This window comes from Poecilia latipinna, unplaced genomic scaffold (assembly GCF_001443285.1).
Source record: "Poecilia latipinna isolate Pla-1442-1.1 unplaced genomic scaffold, P_latipinna-1.0 Scaffold31, whole genome shotgun sequence".
Lineage (NCBI taxonomy): Eukaryota > Metazoa > Chordata > Actinopteri > Cyprinodontiformes > Poeciliidae > Poecilia > Poecilia latipinna.
In genome coordinates, this window is record NW_015112647.1 from 205,297 (window position 1) to 225,391 (window position 20,095).

Consider the following 20,095-nt stretch of genomic DNA (forward strand, 5'->3'; position numbering starts at 1 on the left):
TCTATTTGATAACCATTTATATTTTAAAGAGTTTAAATGATGCCAGTGTGTTCACATTACGTATGTGTAGGGACGAAATGGTGAAATCAAACAGAGATGCCTGAAGCTGGCATGAGTTTATAGTGATCTCTTTACATCCTGCCGTTGTCAATTACTGAGATTACCGAGTGTGAGAGAGAGTGAAACCAATAATAGCCTGAGTGATCAGACTGCCCCCTGCTATTCTCTGAGCTCAGCTAACCCGATGGAGACATTTGGCAGCAGTTAGCTTATTAAAACACTTCGAAGTGAACAAAGCAGCGATGAGCCGACAAGGTAAGACCAACTCGTATTGATCATACGGTACTGCATTTTTATTATGTGTCTGCTTTTGGTTGATTTTAGAGGGTTAATGACGAGTTTTTTTTAGTCGTTTGCTAGTTTTGGTGACTTTATGCTGACGTTAGCGTTGCACGCAACAGGTTAGCCTTTAGCCGGCTAGCCTGTTAGCTGGTGAGCAGAAAGTGAGTTCAGCACCGAGGATAGCAGCTCCGACATGTAACAACACTACAGTGAATAATAACATGCAACGTTCCTATAAATCTATATTTACTGATAAAATTACAACTACGAGTCGAAATCATTGTCCCAAATGTGAATTCTTGATTAAAGAAAGTAGTTTAGGTGTCTTTAGGATAGAAATATCCTTTAAATTACAGACAAACACTTTAGGAAGAACGATGGTATAATTATTTATATATTATTTTATTTAAACAGATTTTTTTTTTCGAATTAGTCTGAAATAATATTTAGAAGAATGATTTTGTTTCCCCCTTTTGTGTCGTTTTCTATTTTTATACACGGCATCTTCAGTTTTAATTTCTGAATAGCAAAAGCTTAATTTTTCCATGCAGCAATGCATCTATGGTAGTTATTTTTAAAAAAGAAAATTATTATAAGATTTAACTGATTTGACTGTCTTTTACTGACTATTACTCTAACTAATCACTAATATATCTCTGATAGATCAGTAACTTTTTATCATCTCAAACCCCTCCTTCACATTTAATTAAGATATAAATACTAATTCTTAAAACATTGTAATTTTGAACTGATTACAGCTAAATCTTAATCTATATTCTTCACTTTTCCTTCCTGATTTGCCATTCACATCAGTCTAATTTGATATTTCCTCTGTCTCTTAAGTTTTTAACGGGACGTCTTCATCGCTGAACTTCTCCACAAGAATTACAGGTAATGGATGTTCACACACAAATCTAAGGGAGGATGACTGGGACACTCTGCGTTTTGAGCTTACAAAGGTAATGCAATTCAATTCAGAGGCAAGCAAGGAAAGAAAAAAAGAGTTCCCTCCTGAATTTATTGTTCTTTCCTCCTGCATAGACGGAGGATGAGATTCAGACGTTGAGGCAAGTCCTTTTGGCAAAAGAGAAGTATGCGGCAGACATCAGGAGGCAGCTGGGGATGAGTCCACTCAGTAACGTGAAGCAGAATCTCTCAAAAGGTTGGCAGGAAGTCCAGACCTCAGCTCCGTACGTTCACCCACCCTTTCACAAACACAGAATCAAAGATTTATATTAACTTTCACTGATGGTTTTGGTAATTTAAGGTGTGGATGTACCATAGAGCCAGTTTTATTATGCATTGTTTTATCATGGCAGACGCTGAATTTCCATTACAAACGTACGCAAAATGTTGCTGGAAAAACACAATTTCACAATTAAAATCAGACGCATGTTAAAAATAAGATGTGAATAAGTTTGCTCATGGTGTAAGTCGTTAAAAATCATGCAGCTCAATCATCCTCCAATCCCTTCCTGTTGTTCTTCTTCATGGCTTGCGCCTGTACCATCATCCGGTTCTTGTTCATGTGTTTCATGATGCAAAATTTCAGTTTTGCAAAATAAACCAATTTTGATACGGCTCAAAAACCACCTCATTCCAGCACCAAAACGTACCAAAAAAATCAGCGTTGCCACGTTTCCATTAAGCAAAACTATTATCAAAATGTCAGATTGTGCAATTTTATGGACGATGGAAACGCAGCTGTGGTTACATAACCAGAAGAGGCAACCTGGCAATGATCATGGCTGCCCTCTTAAGTCAGCACGCTAATCTGCCGACCTCTGCATGTCCTGTCGTTTCAGATACCTCACAGCCTCTGCCACTCTGGAGGACATCAGCAACTCCAGCGTGTGAGTCCATAGAATCACGATTTAATCATCCCCAGAAATATATTCACTTTTTAAAACAACTGGATCTCTTTGGCGTTTATTTCTGTGCATGCTTCCTCAAGAGGGATCACTTCTAAGAACCGTCTGATGGGATTTTACGGGTCAAATAGGATTGGTGCCCTGATAATAGCCCCACAGCCTGACTTAGCAGAAGAGGCAGCGGCTTTACAAAGTCACACCATGACGAGCCTCAAGTGTTTGTATTAAACAGAGGAGGAAGGATCTGCTGCAGGCAGATGGACAGCTGACGCACATGAAGCTTATTGTTGTTTACGAGTTGCTTTTGTATCTAGCGGTGGGATGTAGCAGAGTACAAGTACTTTGTTATTGTACTTGAATAAAATTTTACTATATCTACGCTTTACTTAAAGCTGGAGTACATAACTTTTATAAAAAAATGTTTTTTTACATATTTGTCAAAACTATCACCAGGTTATGACGGTATGAGGCAGATAATCTGTGGAAAAATCAAGCTCCTCCACTCCACTTTCTCACCAATCAGAGCCAGTAGGAGGGTCTCAGTGCTGTCAACCAACCTTCTGAACGCGCTGCTAAATGTGCTAATGGTGGAGAAGCTACTTACCGTTACAGGAAAACTGTTTATCCACCGACACCGGTGCTAACTAACCTTAGCACTGAGAACAGACTCTGCTGCACACAGCACACAGACATGATTGACAGTGCTAAGACCCGCCTCCTGGCTCTGATTGGTCGTTTCTAGATATCACTGGGAGAAGGCAGTATGTTAAGAGACACAACAGTTTCAACAAGTATGTCAAAAATATACATTATAAATGTTACATACTGCCGTTTTAAGTAGATTTAATTGAGTTTCTTTTTACTTTTACTCCACTTCATTTTACATTAATTATCTATTCTTTCAACTCCACTATATTTTTGTAATTTGTTCACAGAAATATGTGGAGTTTCATTCATGTCACATTGCGTTATTTGAGTTAAAGTAATTAATGACTTAACCGACTTAACTGCTTCAAAAAATGGGTCCAATTTTTGAAAATGGTTCCAGGAAATTAAAATATTAGTCATTACTGACCCATTAAGAATGAATATACAGTATTTTCCAACTGTGGAGTTGATGGCAAACTGGAGTTGAAATGTCAGTGAAAATGATCAACTTGACTGTTTTCATTGCAGTTAAAATAACACATTGGTTTTACTCTGTTATAAATAAAAATGTTCAGAGGAATAGTTATTCCTTTCTTATTATGCTTAATGGCATTTAACTCTGAATTTCTGAGGCACAGAATCAAGTGAAAACTGTCACAGATTGTAAACACAACAGAAACATGCATTAGCTGCAGCATTGATCATTAAAACGTCACGGCAGCATTGATGTATTCAAGAAAATATACATATGGTCACACTTGATGATATTTCTAGACTGTTTTATTAGGCGAATACATTCAACAAGTACTTCTATGTTCAATACTTTAAGTATTTTTAAAAGCAAGTACGTGGTTTTACTGAAGTTAAAATGTTCATGTGGTACTTTTACCACATTAAAACATTTTTGTTTGTTTACAGTGTTTGCCTTCTGTGTTTACTGGTTGCTGCTGTTAAACATTCAGAAACCTACAGACCTTTGTTTTATCACACTGACTGATTTAATGTATTATGTGCAGATACGTGAGGACACGAGACGGCCTGTCTCAAGCCAGCCAGGTGACATCTGCTGCTCTGTCCAACGTGGGCGTGGCCATCACCAGAAGGCTGGCGCAGATGAGGTCAGCCCACTTTTATTTGGGTCGCATGAAAATGGAGGGAAACATTTCAATAAGTAGTTTAGTTATAAATAGTCATGCAGTTTTCAAACAAATGCTGAAATATATCATTTTACAAGGTGTTACTCCCAGTGTATTATAAGCCTGGCAGGCTGCCAGGCTTTACTTGACCCTGTCAGGCTGAGCGTCCTTTGTTTATTTATTTTAAACTGGTTTTTTACACATTAGTAACAGGGATGAATGAATTAATAGTTTATTTGTACATTTCAGCAACAAGGTAGTTCAAAGTGCTTTAAACCATAAAAACATCACACAGTAACCAATTAAACAAGCAACAAACATTACATGTTAATTCCCATCATTAAAACCATTAACACACATCAAATATGTTGATAAATGGTTTTAAATCAACTCTAAATAGGAGGGTTTTTAGGCTCAGTGTTTTGGCTGTTTCACAGTTTTCTGGAAGTTTGTTCCAGATTTGTGGCACATAGAAGCTGAATGCTGCTTCTCCATGTTTGGTTCTGGTTCTGGGGATGCACAGTAGAACCAGAAGGCCTGAGAGGTCGGGAAGGTTGCTATGACAACAGCAGATCTGTAATGTATCGTGGTGCTAAACCATTAAGTGATTTATAAACCAACGGTATTTTATAGTCTGTTCTGAGTGTAAGGACTTTAGGACTGGGTGATGTGCTCCAACTTCCTGGTTTTAGTCAGAACACCAGCAGCAGCGTTTGGATCAGGTTAATTTGTTAGGCAGACCTGTGTTGCAGTAATCAATAAGTTTCTTTAGATCTTGCTGAAACATTAGTCCTCTAAGCCTGGAAATGTTCTTCAGGTAATGGAAGGCCGACTTTATAACTGTCTTTATGTGACTCTGAAGGTTCAGGTCTGAGTCCATCACTACACCCAGATTTTGAGCCTGATCAATTGATTAGACACTACTACTACTGCTAACGACTACAATATTATAACTAGAAAATTAACTTTTAAAATGCTATCATCTAATAAAACCTCAAATTTATCTGGAGTTTCAGTCTCTCTGAAGTCTAAAGAAAAAGTTTGCTGTTCTAAGACTGAGAAATTTGGGAACTAAAATGCTTCACAATCCAGCACCAAACTACAGCTACAATCAGACATTTCAGCTCTACAAATATAAATTGATGGAGGAAGATGGAGTCAAACCGTCTAATTACCTTTTCTTTCCACTGAGCTACAGCAAAACCTTTGCTCAGGTTTCCTCAGTTCAGTCCGCCAAAGGTCAATCTGAGGTCAGGCTGACAGGCTGTCCCTTCTGGCACCGGTCTGGCAGTAGCCCACTTTGGGTCGCAACAAAAATAATAATGTAGAAGTTAAACTAAGTGTAAGGAGGAAAAACAAATACCCAAAAACAGACTAAATTAATCACAAAAATCAGAATAATGTTGAAATAATACTAGAGTAAAGTCGTATTACCAGAATAGAGTGAAGTTGGGTAGTAACTAGTTACATTTACTCAATTAGATTTCCTTGAGTAACTTTTAGGAGTATTTCTACTGTGCTGTACTTTTTGCTTTTACTTGAGTGATTTTATTAAGTATTTCTAATCTTACTTGAGTAAAATTTCTGGATTTCTACCCACTGAATGAAAAACAAACATGTTTTAATGAAAGATTCACCAGACTGACTCACACCTGCTGTTAAAGTTTTATATTGAAGGAAACTGATTTTTTTCTTTTACTTATATGATTTATTGTTTTTTCATCTTTAAAATACTAAAATATCTGCTTAAGTTTATATTTTAGTCTGTCTAATTTTGCAATTTTTAAATTTTAAATGATTTTGTTCAGTTACTCAGAACTTGAGTAGACTTTTTTTTTTACACTGATTGAGTATAATTTACTAGAAACATGTTCAGGTAGTGCTACTCTACAATGTTGGAGTACTCTACCCACCTCTGAAATAGAATAATAATATTAGGACAATGAATTACTAAGTTTGAGAATTTCAAAAAAAAATTAACAAAGCATTAAAATGAACATCTTGTGACGTTAATTTGGTTCTGGATTTGGTTTGGACACGTCAGCTTCACATTTAGTGGGAAACCACTGAGTCTGTTTTCAATAAAGAACCACAAACATGTCAAGTTGGTCAAGTTGGATCTTAATGACATCGTGAGATACACAGAAGTATTCATTTGTTGTTGTCAAATGTTAATTATTTAATTTCCCTTTGGGATCAATAAAGTATTTTTTAATTGGATATTAAATGGGACATTTTTTATTATATTTTTATTTATTTTACCTCTGCAATGAGGTTGCAATGAGGTTAATGCAGAGATTAACCTCATTGCAACCTTGCAGTTGGAGCATCACCTTATCGTTTTTAAAGAATATTCAAACTGTAATCCAATAACAACATTGTTTTGCATTTTCTTTTCTCATTTATGCTGCAAACTCAACAGAGCCTTGCCTCTTCCAAACCCGCCACGGTAAGATCTGAGCTTCAAACGTCTTCATTTTAGGAAGGAAGTAAATAAAGATGTTACTTAGTTTGTAACTGCCCATAATGCTTTTGGATCATATTTGTTATATTCTGCTCAGTTTAAACTTAAATATGTGATCATTCAAAGCATTGTGCAAAAGAAAAGCAGTTTTCCTCCTTAAAATTTACAATTTACCCTCATTTTATAATTGTATCTTTTTTTTCCACTCAGGACCCTGAACCACCCTATTAGTGTGCCATCTATGAGGTAAAACATCACAATATATTTAAAAACAAGTTGGTATTCAACGTCCTTAATGGGGTGTTTAATTGTTAATATTTATTTTTAGGCATTCATCCACATTCAAGTCTATTGAAGAACTTGTTGGCAGTATGAAGGTGAGTGTTAATGTTAAACAAACATAAAAAATACAATATATGATTTATATTGCTTAAGTTATGATCAATTATTTCTGAATTAAAAGGATAAAGTGACTGGCGGCGTGTCAAACAGTGAAGAGGCATCTGGATTTGAAAGAAGATCCTCACGCAACCAAACCTGAGCTGAATCGATTTTATGCAAATCACAAAAATTTCTCAAAGTTCAAAAAAATGTGAATCATCTCCCTCATCAATATGTATGTCTGTTTTTTCCAGTTTCTTTGTTGATGCAGATTAAGAAATTGAATGTACAATACTAGTTGTGTAAGTAAATAATTAAGATGTATTTAAACCTTTGAATGTTTCATAACATGATGAAATCTGTTCATTTTAATATGCTGGTTGTTTTTGACATGCTTGTATCTCCATATTCTGAAATCAGCTGTACTACGAGGTATTTTTGTAATGTCAGATTTTTCAAGTAAAGGCTTTAGGATACATTCAATGGCTTTGTTTGTTGACTTCTATGAATTTTGGAAATGGACATAAAAATAGCTAAAGTAGCATTGAAATAAAGAACCTGTATATTTTATATATAATTTGACAAGAATTGGAGCTTCTTTTGTTTTATAATTTGTAAATAAACTTATTAATAATTGTAATACAATTGTTTAAAAGTGAAAAATCAAATATTAGGTGGCTTATTTCATGTGCCTTGTTTTATTTAATTTTTAACTTTAACATAACTAAATACATCTATGCACAGTAATATCAATATTTTTAAAAATATTTATTATATTTTAAATAGTTTTTAACAGTAATGATTTATATGATTAAATAAATGTACATAGTTGAAAAACGTCATAAGTGACATATCCCATATATACCGTTGGGTGGCGCTAGATAATTCGTTTTTATCTTATATATTTTGTTTTTATTTAGGTCAGTTTACAAGTGCTCTTTACTTTTTCTACAGTTCCTGAAGCTTAAATAAACAATATGGAAATTTTAAATGTAAAAGTATTGACATGTCCCAGGTCTTAAAAACGGAGAAACTTATTTTCATTCATTATAAATAGAAAATTATATATGAAATAAGGTCATTCGGATCATTTATCTGTGCAACAGCCTTTTAAGGGCTCAGTAACAGAATGTAAAAGAAATTCTAATTTGCTTATTTTATTTATTTTATATTTAGGTCATATTTAACTTGCTTATAATTTAACACTTCTGTATATGTATTTAAATTCATATCTGCCTGATTATACCTGTATTTGCTAATACTTTGAATGGAGTAGTTTGTCAATGAATAAATATTCCCTCTGGGATTAATAAAGTTTAATCTATTCTAGAAGTACAAAATTAAGTTCCCTGACCGGGAATCGAACCCGGGCCGCGGCGGTGAGAGCGCCGAATCCTAACCACTAGACCACCAGGGATATACGTCATAAGGCTGATACACATTAAATATGGAACTTAGACAACTTTGTGTTGGCATTCTGATAATGATAGGAGTTATTTTCTTTTTGAGAACCTGTGTTAAGGCATTTATGCCTCAGCCGGTGCCCATTTCTGTGCATGACTACTTTTCTAGTTCTGACAAACAGATAAGGATAAGTCCTGCACTGGTTGCCATCGGGTTTTAAGTAAAGCCTGTGTAATCTCCCTAAGCGCACTGGTGTCACCGTGACCACCTTATGCGTGTCACGGACGGACCACAGGGTAACACGTTTCCATCCTCAAGTTTCCCACTCAAGCCCCGCCCATGAGCCGAGGACGAACGCGCCTGCTGCTATAAAAGCGGTTCGTGGGGCAGGCTATGCGACCACAGCAGTGCAGTGATCCACAGCGGTCCAGACAGGTTGTTCGTCCACAAATGGTCCATAGTTAGCTTGCATCTACCCCCTCTTCTACTGCAAGCCATCCGCACCAGGTGCAAGCATCATCCACCCACTCTAAAGGTAAGTTAAAATAATTATTCTAGAGTACATTTTCTTTGTGTGTGTGTGTTTTTTTAAAACTGTTTTGCATGAAAAAGAATCTCAATTGTTCACCTTAGTAATTAACCCTGAATAAATAAATGTAAAGAATTGTAGCAAAATGTACATTATTTACTTTTAGATTGTGCGTCATTTGCTGTGCTTATAGGCCATGCAGTGTTGGCATCGGTCAGTGAAATCCCTATAAGCCATCTGCTGTTCAGACAGAGCCTTGAAGCGGTTCTGGTCTCTGCACAATAATAAACATTTTTCAATTAACAATGGTAGAAAATAAGGATTTATATTTCTTTTATGACTTTGGAAGTTGGGTCTGAATACAGCCAGTGTGTCATGCAGCCAGTGCATGCACACCAGCCTGCTGTACACATGGGCACGTTCTCCCATACATTCCTGTAATTTGAGTTTGGGGAAACCTGACACTCAGAGCAACCTGTTACTGTTTTATAACTCTGTGAACATAACTGGGTCAAGAGTGTTACTGAACAGGCTCCAAGATGGAAATTAAATGGTTGAGTCTGACGTGTCTGTTTTCCTCTTTAGGTTATTTTCCCATTTAAAGTCGGAGAAAATGGCATCAATTCCATCAAGTGGTTCCCTCGTCGCCACACATGACTACTATAGAAGTAAGTAATGCGTATATAATGCTTTGTATCTTTGGATAAGTCTACAAAAATTAAACGTTACCATTTCTTTCCAAAAGGACGTCTCGGATCCAACTCCAGTAGCAGCTCTTGTGGGAGCGCCGAGTACACTGGGGAGGTTATTCCACACCATCCAGGTATGGAAAGCAGCAAATTGTTGAAACGTATTCAAAATGGCGTCTTAATGAATCACATCTGAATTAAAAATAAACATTCGTTCTTCGTAGCTCTTCCAAGGCAAGACTCCGGTCACTGGTGGACTTCGTTCTTCTTTGCAAAGCAGAACCAGCTCGCTATGCAAAACGGATCTGAAAATCAAAAGTGAGTGACTTATGCAGATGTAACCACCTTACACTGCAAAAAACATAAAATCTCACCAAATATTTTTGGTCTACTTTCCACTACAATGATTGAAATCAGATGAAAGTAACAAGTAACTTTTGAGCAAGAAAATAGGAGCTTGTTTTCAGTAAATAAAACCTTAATATCGATGAAAAAGTACTGGTTCCACTGCCAGATTATCTCATTTATAACATGGGAGAATATCTTGTATAAGTGAAATAATCTGCCAGTGGAAATAGAACTGGGTTGCTAGGTGGGTTGCTAGGTGACGGGCTGGGCTTGGCTGGGGTTGCTAGGTAACGGTGCAGTGCCCTGCCGTGGATCATGAAATAAGTAGCAAAGTCTGGCATTGGAACTGATACTTTTTCATCAATATTATGTTTTCTACATCAACTTTTCAAAGAATTTGAATTAATATGAGTTACAACAACATTTAAGATCCCTTTGGGATCAGTAAAGTATTTTTGAATTTTGAATTTGGAAATTTGAATAAATAATTCCTTAATATTGATTAAAAAAAATACTAGGGCCACTTACAAGACATTTCTCCTCATGTTATAAGTGAAATAATCTGCTAGTGGAACTAGCACGTTTCCATCAATATTAAGAAATTATTTACTTAGAACAAGCTCCTATATCTTGCTTGTAAACTAGTTTTGTCTTATTTCAAATGTACTAGGATATTTGTACTAGAAATAGACCCAAAATACTTGGTAAGACTTTGTGTTTTTGCAGGGTGGGGGCATTTATGCTGTCTGATGGTAAACTAAAGGCTGGTTTGTGTTGCAGGAACGGTTACACCTTAGCCAACGGACAGGTGACCTGCATCGCCAAGGAAATGATTCGGACCAGACAACTCAGCGAAAGCAGCGACGGTGGAAAACATGAACCTATGTCCCCCCCACCAACTTCCTCCTAGTCCTCAACCCTCCTCCTCCTCTGCACCTTCCTCACCATCCACTCGCCACCGCTCACATAGTCCAGCAATGGAGATGTAACGATGGTGGTCGTGTTGATGGGGTTTCCTCATCCTTTTTGCCTGTATATAGTATGTTTATATATTGACCAAAAGTAATAAAAAGCTCGTATGTAAAAACATTTTTTATGCATATGTTGTAATAAATTACAACTGATAATAAAACTATATTCTAAACACCGCTTTTTTTGTCCACCACTTTTTTTTATCTGTTAACCTTTATATAAAAGGTTAACAGATATATATAAAACATTAACAATAACTTAATGTTTTCAGTAAACGTCACATTCAAAGCTTTGGCTTATATAACCTAGAAAGAACACAGGTGACTCAACAATGGACTTAATCTGTTTATGACGCTGACATGATTAGAAACGATTAATTCAAGCAGTAATGCAGTTTATGCAACGTCTCAGTTTAGCTTTAATGTGGGTCAGCAGCTTGAGGAAGACGTCATGGAGAGGAAAGGTCAGGGAGATTAATTTAAACCAAATAACAAGGTGCTTCCTGCACCCAGATGTCTTTACGTCCTTTATTGTTGTTAATTATACAAAGTGGTCAATACACACACTGCAAAACAGAAAACTGTAGTAAGTATTTGTCTGGTTTCCAGACAAAAAAATTCAAGACAAATTTGTTTTGTCTTGAAATAAGACAAAAATAACTTACAAATAACTTTTCAGCAATATATAGAAGTTTGTAACTAGTTCCTTAATACTGATGAAAAAGCATTATTCCCACTGGGACATTATTTAACTTAAAACATTGGAAAAACGTCTGGTTATAAGTGAAATAAGCTGCCAGTTGGCCTAGTACTTTATCATCAATATTAAAGAACTTTTTAGTAAAACTTAAACTTTTCAACGAGACATGGGACTATTTTGAGTAAATAACTTCTTAATATTGATGAAAAAGTTTTAATTCCACTGGCAGATTATTTCACGATAGGTGGCCGGGCAGTGCGCCGTTACCTAGCAACCCCAGCAAAGCCCAGCTCGTCACCTAGCAACCAAGTTCTAGTTCCACAGGAAGATTGTTTCACTTCAATAACAAAACATTTTTCCCAAGTTATCAGTGAAATAATTTGCCAGTAGAACTTGTACTTTTTGATCAATATTAAGGGACTATAATGACTTAAAACAAGCTCCTATTGCTGAAAGGTTACTTGTAAGTTAGCTTTACATTGTTCTATTATTTTTTGTGAGATGCACGTCTCATTAGAAAGAAAAAAGCAGGTCTTAGTTTGGTTAAAATTTTAGCCGGTATGAATAATTTAGAGCTTAAACTTTACTTAAAAATCCAAACAGTGTCAAAACAAACCCCTTATTTAACAACCATAATTTGATTTTTGTTTATTTTCACTATTGCCATCACAATATTCAGTGATATGAAAACTTTACATAAAGATTAAGTTGCATGAAAAACAGCACGTTTTGAGTCATAGGGTCTTCTTATCTACAACTTAGAGTTGTGCAACATTGAAAACTCAGAAATCTTGCCATATTGGCAGCAGAAAGAAATCAATGAAATCATTGATTCTCAGTACGTGCTATTCTGAGAATTACAACAAACAGTGAACATCTTGCCAAAATGAACATTGATAACTAAGAATAGACCGACCAAAGTCCTGCTGGAAGATTACTTTTCTGTTCAAACATGAAATGCAAACAGCACTCTGGCTCTGGAACCGGATCAGACAGCGTTCTGGGATAAAACAGGGAGAGAAATGCTTTTTAAGAATAAAAAAAACTTCAAAGTGAGATGCACATTTACCCTGACAGCCCTAAATAAAATCCAGCGCCTGTGAAGTTTAGTTAATTAATGGAAGATTAGCAGACGGATCAGGGACGGAGATGTGGAGATGTTTGCAGCTGATTTAGGTTATAAAATGTTGTTCATAATGCTAAAAGTCACAGAGAGATGGAGGAAAGAAGGAAAGTTACTAAAACTGATCACTTTCTCTCACTTTCTTCTTTTACTACTCTCCAATTTGCATTATTTTCTGTTTTTTTCAACTGACAACTTTTTGTTCTCGCTCAGATATTTTTCTCTCCATAGAAGCTACGTCTGGCTTTAAGGTGTCTGTGAAACCTTCCTACTGCTGCCACACTGCAAAAACACAAAATTTGATCAAGTAGTTTTGGTTGAGTTTCTACAGCAAATATCTTAGTACACTTGAAATAAGAGGAAACTAACTTACAACTAATTTGTCTGCAAGATAGTTTTGTTTATTTCAAATATATTTGCACTAGAAACTGGACCAAAATATTTGGTAAGATTTTGCATTTTTGCAGTGTAATCGTTCTTTCTCTGACAGTTTTAACGTTTTACTTTTCATTTAAATACAGAGTACTCCTATGTCAGTTTTTAAATTAATCTCAGAAATTTTTTGAAAATGTTGAATATTTGTGAGAAAAAACTCAGAAAACCTTAAATTAATCTCAGAAATTTTCTAGAAAACACTTGGAAACTTCTGAGTCTGAAATATCTGTGAGAAAGAACTCAGAAATGTCGAAATTTTCTAGAAAAATTAGGGAATTTAAGAGTTTGAAAAGTAGAAAATTTTCAACTTTCCAAACTCATTTCAAACTGATATTATCAAAAGTCATTTTTTAAAACTTTCTAAACTAAATCTCCAAAAAACAAAAGCAAATTCAAGAAAATTTCTGATATAAATCCAAAAATATCTTAACTTTTTCTTGCAAATTTTTGACTTTACAAGCTCAGAAATTTCCTTGTTTTTGTAGAAAATGTAATTTTTTTCTCATAAATATTAAACTTATGGAGAACAAAAATGTAATTGTTTTTGATGTGAATTTTCTCCTCATCTTGTTCTCTATCTACGTTTAGTTCAATCATATCTTTTGTTTTTAGTTATAAATTATAATTTCTCTATTCTGCTTTATTTGCTGGAACAGCTCTTGCCTGCTTCCTGCAGCTCAGACTGCATCTGCCCTTCAGTTGGCTCTAGAAGAATCTGGGCCAAAGGTACCCGACCCGACCCGGCCCGGCCCGACATCCGGGGTCCAAACACACAGATAAGATGAGAGGAAAGAGACATGCAGACTTTACCGGACTCAGTGACTTATTGTATATTTTAAGCTCAGGTGAAAAGGTTCGTTCCTGTTCCGGGTCTAAAGTGTCGTCCTGTTTTAGGGTTATATTTGTTCAGCAACACGAGCCGGACGGATGGACCCGCTGGGCCCACGAGCCACTCAGGGACTTTCTGTGTCCACAGAAAAAGCTGCATGCTGGCATCAGTTTATCGCCGCAGCATGTTTGTGTTTTCTATTTGTGTTCCCGTCTGTTGGCCAACTTCTCTGGTCTTAAATGCAACAAAAACACGTTTCAACACCAACATCTGCAGCAGTTTTAGAGAATTTAGCTGAGGCTCATTTCCCAAAAAAATAAGTGTTTGCAAAAGATGTTTAATTCATCTGCAGTTTAAAGGGTTTTTTTCTTGAGTTTTTGTCACATCTTAAAACTCATTTTTATTTCGAGCCCCAACAACACCAGGAACGTCCTATTAAAGGCCAGTTGTGGTCAAATCTTTTACTAAAACTTCTCACTAAATATAACAACATAAAACATAAATAAATAGTTTCTGCGTAAAACCAGATCTACTCTCTTTGGTTTCTTTTGTTCCGTATTTCTTCTGTCAGAAAAACAACGATCCACTTGATTTGTTTGGGTTTTTATTAAAAATATCTTATGCTCTCAAAAATTTCCCCTTGAAACATCTCATAATTTGCTAAATGTTGTTTAGAAATCATTCTACTGATGAATAAAGAATAAACATTTTGGAATCAACAAGTCAAAATCGATCTAGAAAACGTTAAAATACTGAAAATAAAACTTTCATGCAGGAACTAAAATCCTCATCAGTTTTGTCATAAATAATGTAACTAATAACTGAGATAAAAGCACTTTAATTCTGTTTGTATCCCAAAAGGCGTCCAGGGTCTGGGTGAAAGGTCGCTCAGATGAGTCCAGGGAATCCATTTTGTTTTCGGTTGACAGCTGAGCTGTAAACACTGAAACGTGCTGCCCAAAAAAATGCTCAAAGTTGATCAATAAACATGATTAAAGGTGTTTCCCCTTCATTTTAGGCTCGTTCATTTCAGGACTGGAATGATTAATCACGATTAATCGTGATCAATCTATTTTTTAAAAAAAAGGTCTACTAATTTAGTAATCAATTAATTGTTAACTAGAAAATCCAGACAAAAAAAAAAGAAATTTGCCAAAAGAACAACATCCTTAGATAAACAAGACAAAATTGTACAAAAAGGATAAATATTTTCAATTCAAAATATAAAAAAATACTAAAGGAATGTTATGTTGTTGAATTTTAGCCCATAATGGTTATCTTATCATGTAGAAGGAATTTAATTATTTGTTATTTTGCATCTATTAATGTATTCGTAATGTGTAAGAAATACTGAAACAAAAAAACAAAAAATCAGCAGAATATACCAAATTTCTTTAATCGATTAATCGTCAGTATAACTGATTGGTAACTAAAATAATCTTTTGTTGCAGCCCTAGTTAATTTCTTTATTTAGGACAGAAGCTCTACTTCTGCATGTGTTTATATGATTTAATACTATAAAAGTATTCAATTTAATTCCATTCAAAAATACTTCATTGCTTAAAAATGGAAATTAAATGTCATTGTAATTCATGTTGGTTCAAGTTCTTCAGTTATTGTAGATAACGACTCTAGACAAAGATGTTCTAGCTGAATGTGCAGTGAATTTTGTAAAGAATTAAATTTTTGTTTCAAATTAACATGTTGCAGGATCAATAATTTTTATTTTCAAAATTGTAAAAATAATTTTTCTCTAATTTAAAAAGTCCAACAGAAATTTCTCTCTTTGTTCTCTTAATTATAATAACTGGTGGACAAAAAAACTGAGCTAAAGTAAATAAACAGTGTTCACATGCAGCAATGAGGTCAGTGTCTTGGCCCGGTTCTGGGGAAACACGATGTCCATTTCACACGAAGCTCTGTTTGCAGAACCAGCTGAGAATCCTGCCAGGCGCGAGCTGACCCAGATGAAACCGCCATGACAAATACTCCTGTCAGAAACTATAAACGGGTCACATGAACTCACTCCGTCCCGGAGGAAAATGGATCACTAAAACAGAACGACCCAAAACGCAACGAGTTCTTCTTCCTTTAACTCCATTTCAGAAATGTTCCAGAAAAAACAAGGAAATTTCTGAGCTTCAAAAGTCACAAATGTTCAACTTTTGGAAATTTTCAGTGCATCAAAAGTCTAAAACTTTTTACTTTTTAAACTAGAAAATTTCTCAGATTAATCTAAAAACTTCTCAGTGTTTTATATCAAATGTTTGACTTTTGGAGTGTGGAAATTTTAACATTTTTTAGAGAAAATTCCTGAAATCAACCTGAAAATTTCTGAGTTTTACAGTTTTGGAGCTCAGAAATTTCCTTATTTCTTAAAAAAAAAAAAAGCCTAAAAAGGTTTCTGGGTTTAATTCTCAAATTTTTGACATTTCAAATTCATAAATTTCCTTGGTTTTCCTAAAAAAATTAAAACCTATCAAACTCAAACATTTCCAATTTTTCTCAAAAAATTTCAGAGATTAGTTGAAAAATGTATATGGATTTTTTTTTTATTTTTTTGCAGCTTGGAAATTTCTTTATTTTTTAAAATCTCCTGAGGCTAGTCTACACTTCTCTGATTTTTTTCTCACAAATTTTGACTTTTCAAACTCAAAGTTTTTTGCTTTTTCTAGAAAATTTCTGAGATTATCTAAAATTTTAAAATGTTTTTTCTCACAAATTTTCAACTAAGAAATTTCCAATTTTTCTCAACAGAATTTCAGAAATTAATAAAAAAAAAATCAAATTTTTGACTTTCGGAGTGCATGACATTTCCTTGTTTGTTCAAGAAGATTTATGATATAAATCTCTTTGATATATCATAAATCAAAATTTCTGAGCGTTTTGGTCAAAATGTACTTTCTTTTTCTTCTATAATGGCCTTAATAAGCGTTCAGACTTTAGAGAGTCAAACTGTTTCTGTCGTCTTTATTTTACTCGTGTATCTAATCAGGCTTTAATTACCACTTACCGATAAATCGTCTTATAAAGAACATTAGGCTGGTGTGTTTCCTGCAGCTAGTCAGTTGATTTTTGACTCTCTGCTGCCCTCTAGTGTAGGAAGCACAGGAATACATTAGACAGTAGATGACATCGGTAAAACCTCAGACATATTTGCAGACAAAAGGAGAAAATAAAAACCAGACTAATCTCAGTTTGATAGCTCATCGCACTGTTTTATTCAATTACTGACATCTCAGGAGAAGAGGAGAGCTTCGCAGCTCTGCAGTTGGCAAACCACTGTTTTGCTTCCTGTTTTTTTTTCTCACTGTTTTTAACTTTTATCCATTTTTTTTGTTTTTAGTTTTTCATAGCGTTGATGCAACACTGAAAAAAAGCGCTATTTCCAAACGAACACAGGTCCCTCGTTAGTGATATGTAAGAGGCAGAGAAAATCTCACCTGGACGGTTTTGCATGAAACATACCAATGAAAAAAAGGTTCAACCTTTTCTTTTGTCTTTTTTTTTCCTTTTTGTAGTTTCACATATATTAATAAATATCAATACCAATAAACACTCAAAAAGTAAAACCCAAAATATTAAGTCACAGGTACTGGAAAAAGCTCCACCTTTAAATCACAATGATAAATGTACAAAACAATAGACATCTCATATAAATGTTAATGTTTTTTTTTTTAAGTTTAGAGACTTAAATCTCACTTTAGAAGAAAGTAGTGGATAAAACTAAAGTCGGAGAATCAGTATTTCCTGAGGTTTATGGGTTCCCCTTTAAAGGCCAGAAGAGGGGAATGGCTTTCATGTTACCAGGAGATGTTACAACAGGTCAAAGTGAACCTTTCAGGGCACCAGTCGGATTAAGGACGAGGAGTTTTCCCCGACAACACGCCAGGATACTAAGTCAATACGAGCACTTATAGTAGAATAATAAATGTACCGACATCCCACCGTTCTCTGCTCACTGTTTAGGCCACCACAGGGTTTAAAACTGTTAAAGTCATCTTAATCCTTTATAAATCTTTGCTGGTCCACTTTGAGAAGTTGTGAAGCTCCCCCTTGTGTTTTTTTTTTCTCTTAAATATTACCATTTTAAATGCTGGAAGCCACCACAGCGCCGTCGTGCACGGCTCACTCTGACCGCGTGACCGAGTCGTCGGAGAGGTCACGATGCAGTGAAACAACAGAAAGCAAAAACTCTCTAAGCGAATGAACACAGATCAGGGCGAGGGGAGGATAGATGAGAGGAGCGGGCGAGAGGGGGGGAAAGAATAAGATGCAAAAAACAAACAAAAAACGCAAAATATTCTCAAAAACTGTACATGTAAACATCACACTTTCACTGAGTCCAAAACCAGAGAGGGAAAATACAAAGCTTCACACAGGTTTACAGTACGAACCCCTGCACAGAGCTACAGTCTCTTACCAGTGCAGGAGAGGCAACAACTCAAATAATATAAATAACAATAGAAGTTATACAGACCATCACAAAATGATAAGTTAAAACAGGCAAGGGCTAAAACCACTTTGATTTTTTTAACAGTGCTGTACCCACAGAAAAAGAAAAGGTTCAAAACATCTTTTATCACTCTTTGTACAGCTATACAGTACATTTATCTGACCACTTTAGCAATCCACAAGCTACCAGGGCATTTTAGTCAACACCAATAGATTACATTGTCAAGTCAATACAAAGAGCAAAAAATCATTGGGCGTCGTAGGGAAATATAACAAAACAACAACATGACGACAAGTTTTTTCGCTGTTGGTCACAGTAACTTCAGCACACAGCTAAACGTGTTTGCTCAGCGGGGGGTCGGAGGGCACGGGAGCCGATCTGCAGGCAGGGGTTTGGTTTGGACGGACGGGCCTCAGCCTGGCGCTGAGCTGCAGGTGGAGGGGAGCAGAGGTTCTGCTACGCTAACAAACAGGACGTGGAAGACGTGTGAGCGCTCGTCTGCGGTTACGTCCTGAGAGGTGTCGCAAAAATACCAGAGGAGGCGGCGAGCTGATTTTATCGGAAAAGATTCAGAGCTGAAGACGGTAAAAATGATCAGATCAGATCGATATTTAAACCTAAACTGTGTAGAAAAGCACACAACAGATCCCACATTGTCATTAATTAGATAAAAATGAAGCTTAACTGGAAAACTGAGGCTGTTTTTTTACAGTAAAGTTACACTGTAAAAAGACTAACAGTAAATTTTGTAATTTTTCAGTCATATTTCCACCATTTTATTCATACATTTATAAATGTCAGAGTTCCAAACTAAGTATTTAATTCAGAAGTTAAATATTTAGCTTATAGCTATAAGCAAAATACTTAGCTAATAGATAAATATTTAGTCAAATATTTTCTTATAGGCTAAATACTTAGCCTATAAGAAAATATTTAAATCCAAGCTAAATATTTAGTTAATATGGAAAATGGCTTCCCGATAAGCAGAAATGGAATATCAAAATAAAAGCTGGGTTTTGAGGGCCTCTATGCAAACTCCTATTTATAAACGGCACCAGACAGTCCGGTACATTTGGTTCAATTAAGGACAAAAACTGCAACATTTGTTACATTTTTAGTTGTTGCAGTTTGCCTTCACACTGCACTGTGCCAAACTATCCAAACTAATTAAAAAGGCTGTTCCCCTCCTCACCTGTGGGGGGCGCTGCACCAAGAACTACTGAAGGAAATAACAGGAATTGAAGGAAAAAACGAGCTTTAGTAGAACTAATGTTTAGTGCTTTGGGGTCAGCGTAACTAATGTTTTAGGTAGCTTGACTTATATTTGCAAACCAAAGAACAACGTCCTTACGACAAATGGTGTGCTTAGTTCCTCCATATATGGTTTTACTTCAGTTTTTAATAAGTAATGGCACATATAATATGGAGTCTGTTGTGTATTTTTATAGACAAAGTTAGATTTGACTCAGATCATTTTTATAATGTCCTGATTTTTTAAGCCCTAGATCTGAAAGGTGGAAATTTTGTTATAAATGTATTGTGTGTATTGGTTTTCTTCAGAAATTTATCTGTTAGCACTTCATTCTCCTAAAATTACAAATTTATTCAGATAATATTGTGGCATTATTCTCGTATTATTTCAGTTTTGTAGTTGTATGACTTTATTCTCACAATAAAGAAAAAAATATTGGCCTCCATCATAGAGTTGACCCAAATCCAACATCAAAAATAAATAGAAACCGTAAAACACTCTTGTAAAACAAAATGGC

The 20,095-nt window shown here is 35.3% G+C and overlaps 2 protein-coding genes and 1 non-coding gene across 5 annotated transcripts; 2 read left to right on the forward strand and 1 right to left on the reverse strand.

Annotated features, from left to right (window-relative positions):
• Positions 1–65: 65 nt before the first annotated feature.
• LOC106952648 (tumor protein D54-like) lies at positions 66–14,398 on the forward strand. 3 transcript variants are annotated; one of them, XM_015040890.1, is made up of 9 exons: positions 70–315; positions 1,186–1,301; positions 1,384–1,532; positions 2,148–2,195; positions 3,878–3,979; positions 6,420–6,446; positions 6,672–6,707; positions 6,790–6,838; positions 6,925–7,325. In XM_015040890.1, exons 1-9 carry the CDS (start codon positions 303–305, stop codon positions 7,000–7,002), a joined length of 618 nt encoding a protein of 205 aa, XP_014896376.1. In that variant the 5' UTR covers positions 70–302; the 3' UTR covers positions 7,003–7,325. The 3 variants fall into 3 exon arrangements, with proteins under 3 accessions (XP_014896393.1, XP_014896384.1, XP_014896376.1); XM_015040898.1 differs by lacking the exon at positions 6,420–6,446 and having other exon boundaries at positions 69–315; XM_015040907.1 differs by lacking the exons at positions 6,420–6,446; positions 6,672–6,707; positions 6,790–6,838; positions 6,925–7,325 and adding an exon at positions 13,692–14,398 and having other exon boundaries at positions 66–315.
• Positions 8,188–8,259, reverse strand: trnae-cuc (transfer RNA glutamic acid (anticodon CUC)). Its single transcript has one exon. It is a non-coding gene; the product is annotated as a tRNA-Glu (tRNA).
• ppdpfa (pancreatic progenitor cell differentiation and proliferation factor a) lies at positions 8,637–10,961 on the forward strand. Its single transcript, XM_015040919.1, has 5 exons — positions 8,637–8,781; positions 9,361–9,443; positions 9,521–9,598; positions 9,689–9,782; positions 10,593–10,961. The coding sequence occupies exons 2-5, from the start codon at positions 9,389–9,391 to the stop codon at positions 10,720–10,722; spliced, it is 357 nt and encodes a 118-aa protein (XP_014896405.1). The 5' UTR covers positions 8,637–8,781; positions 9,361–9,388; the 3' UTR covers positions 10,723–10,961.
• Positions 14,399–20,095: the final 5,697 nt, after the last annotated feature.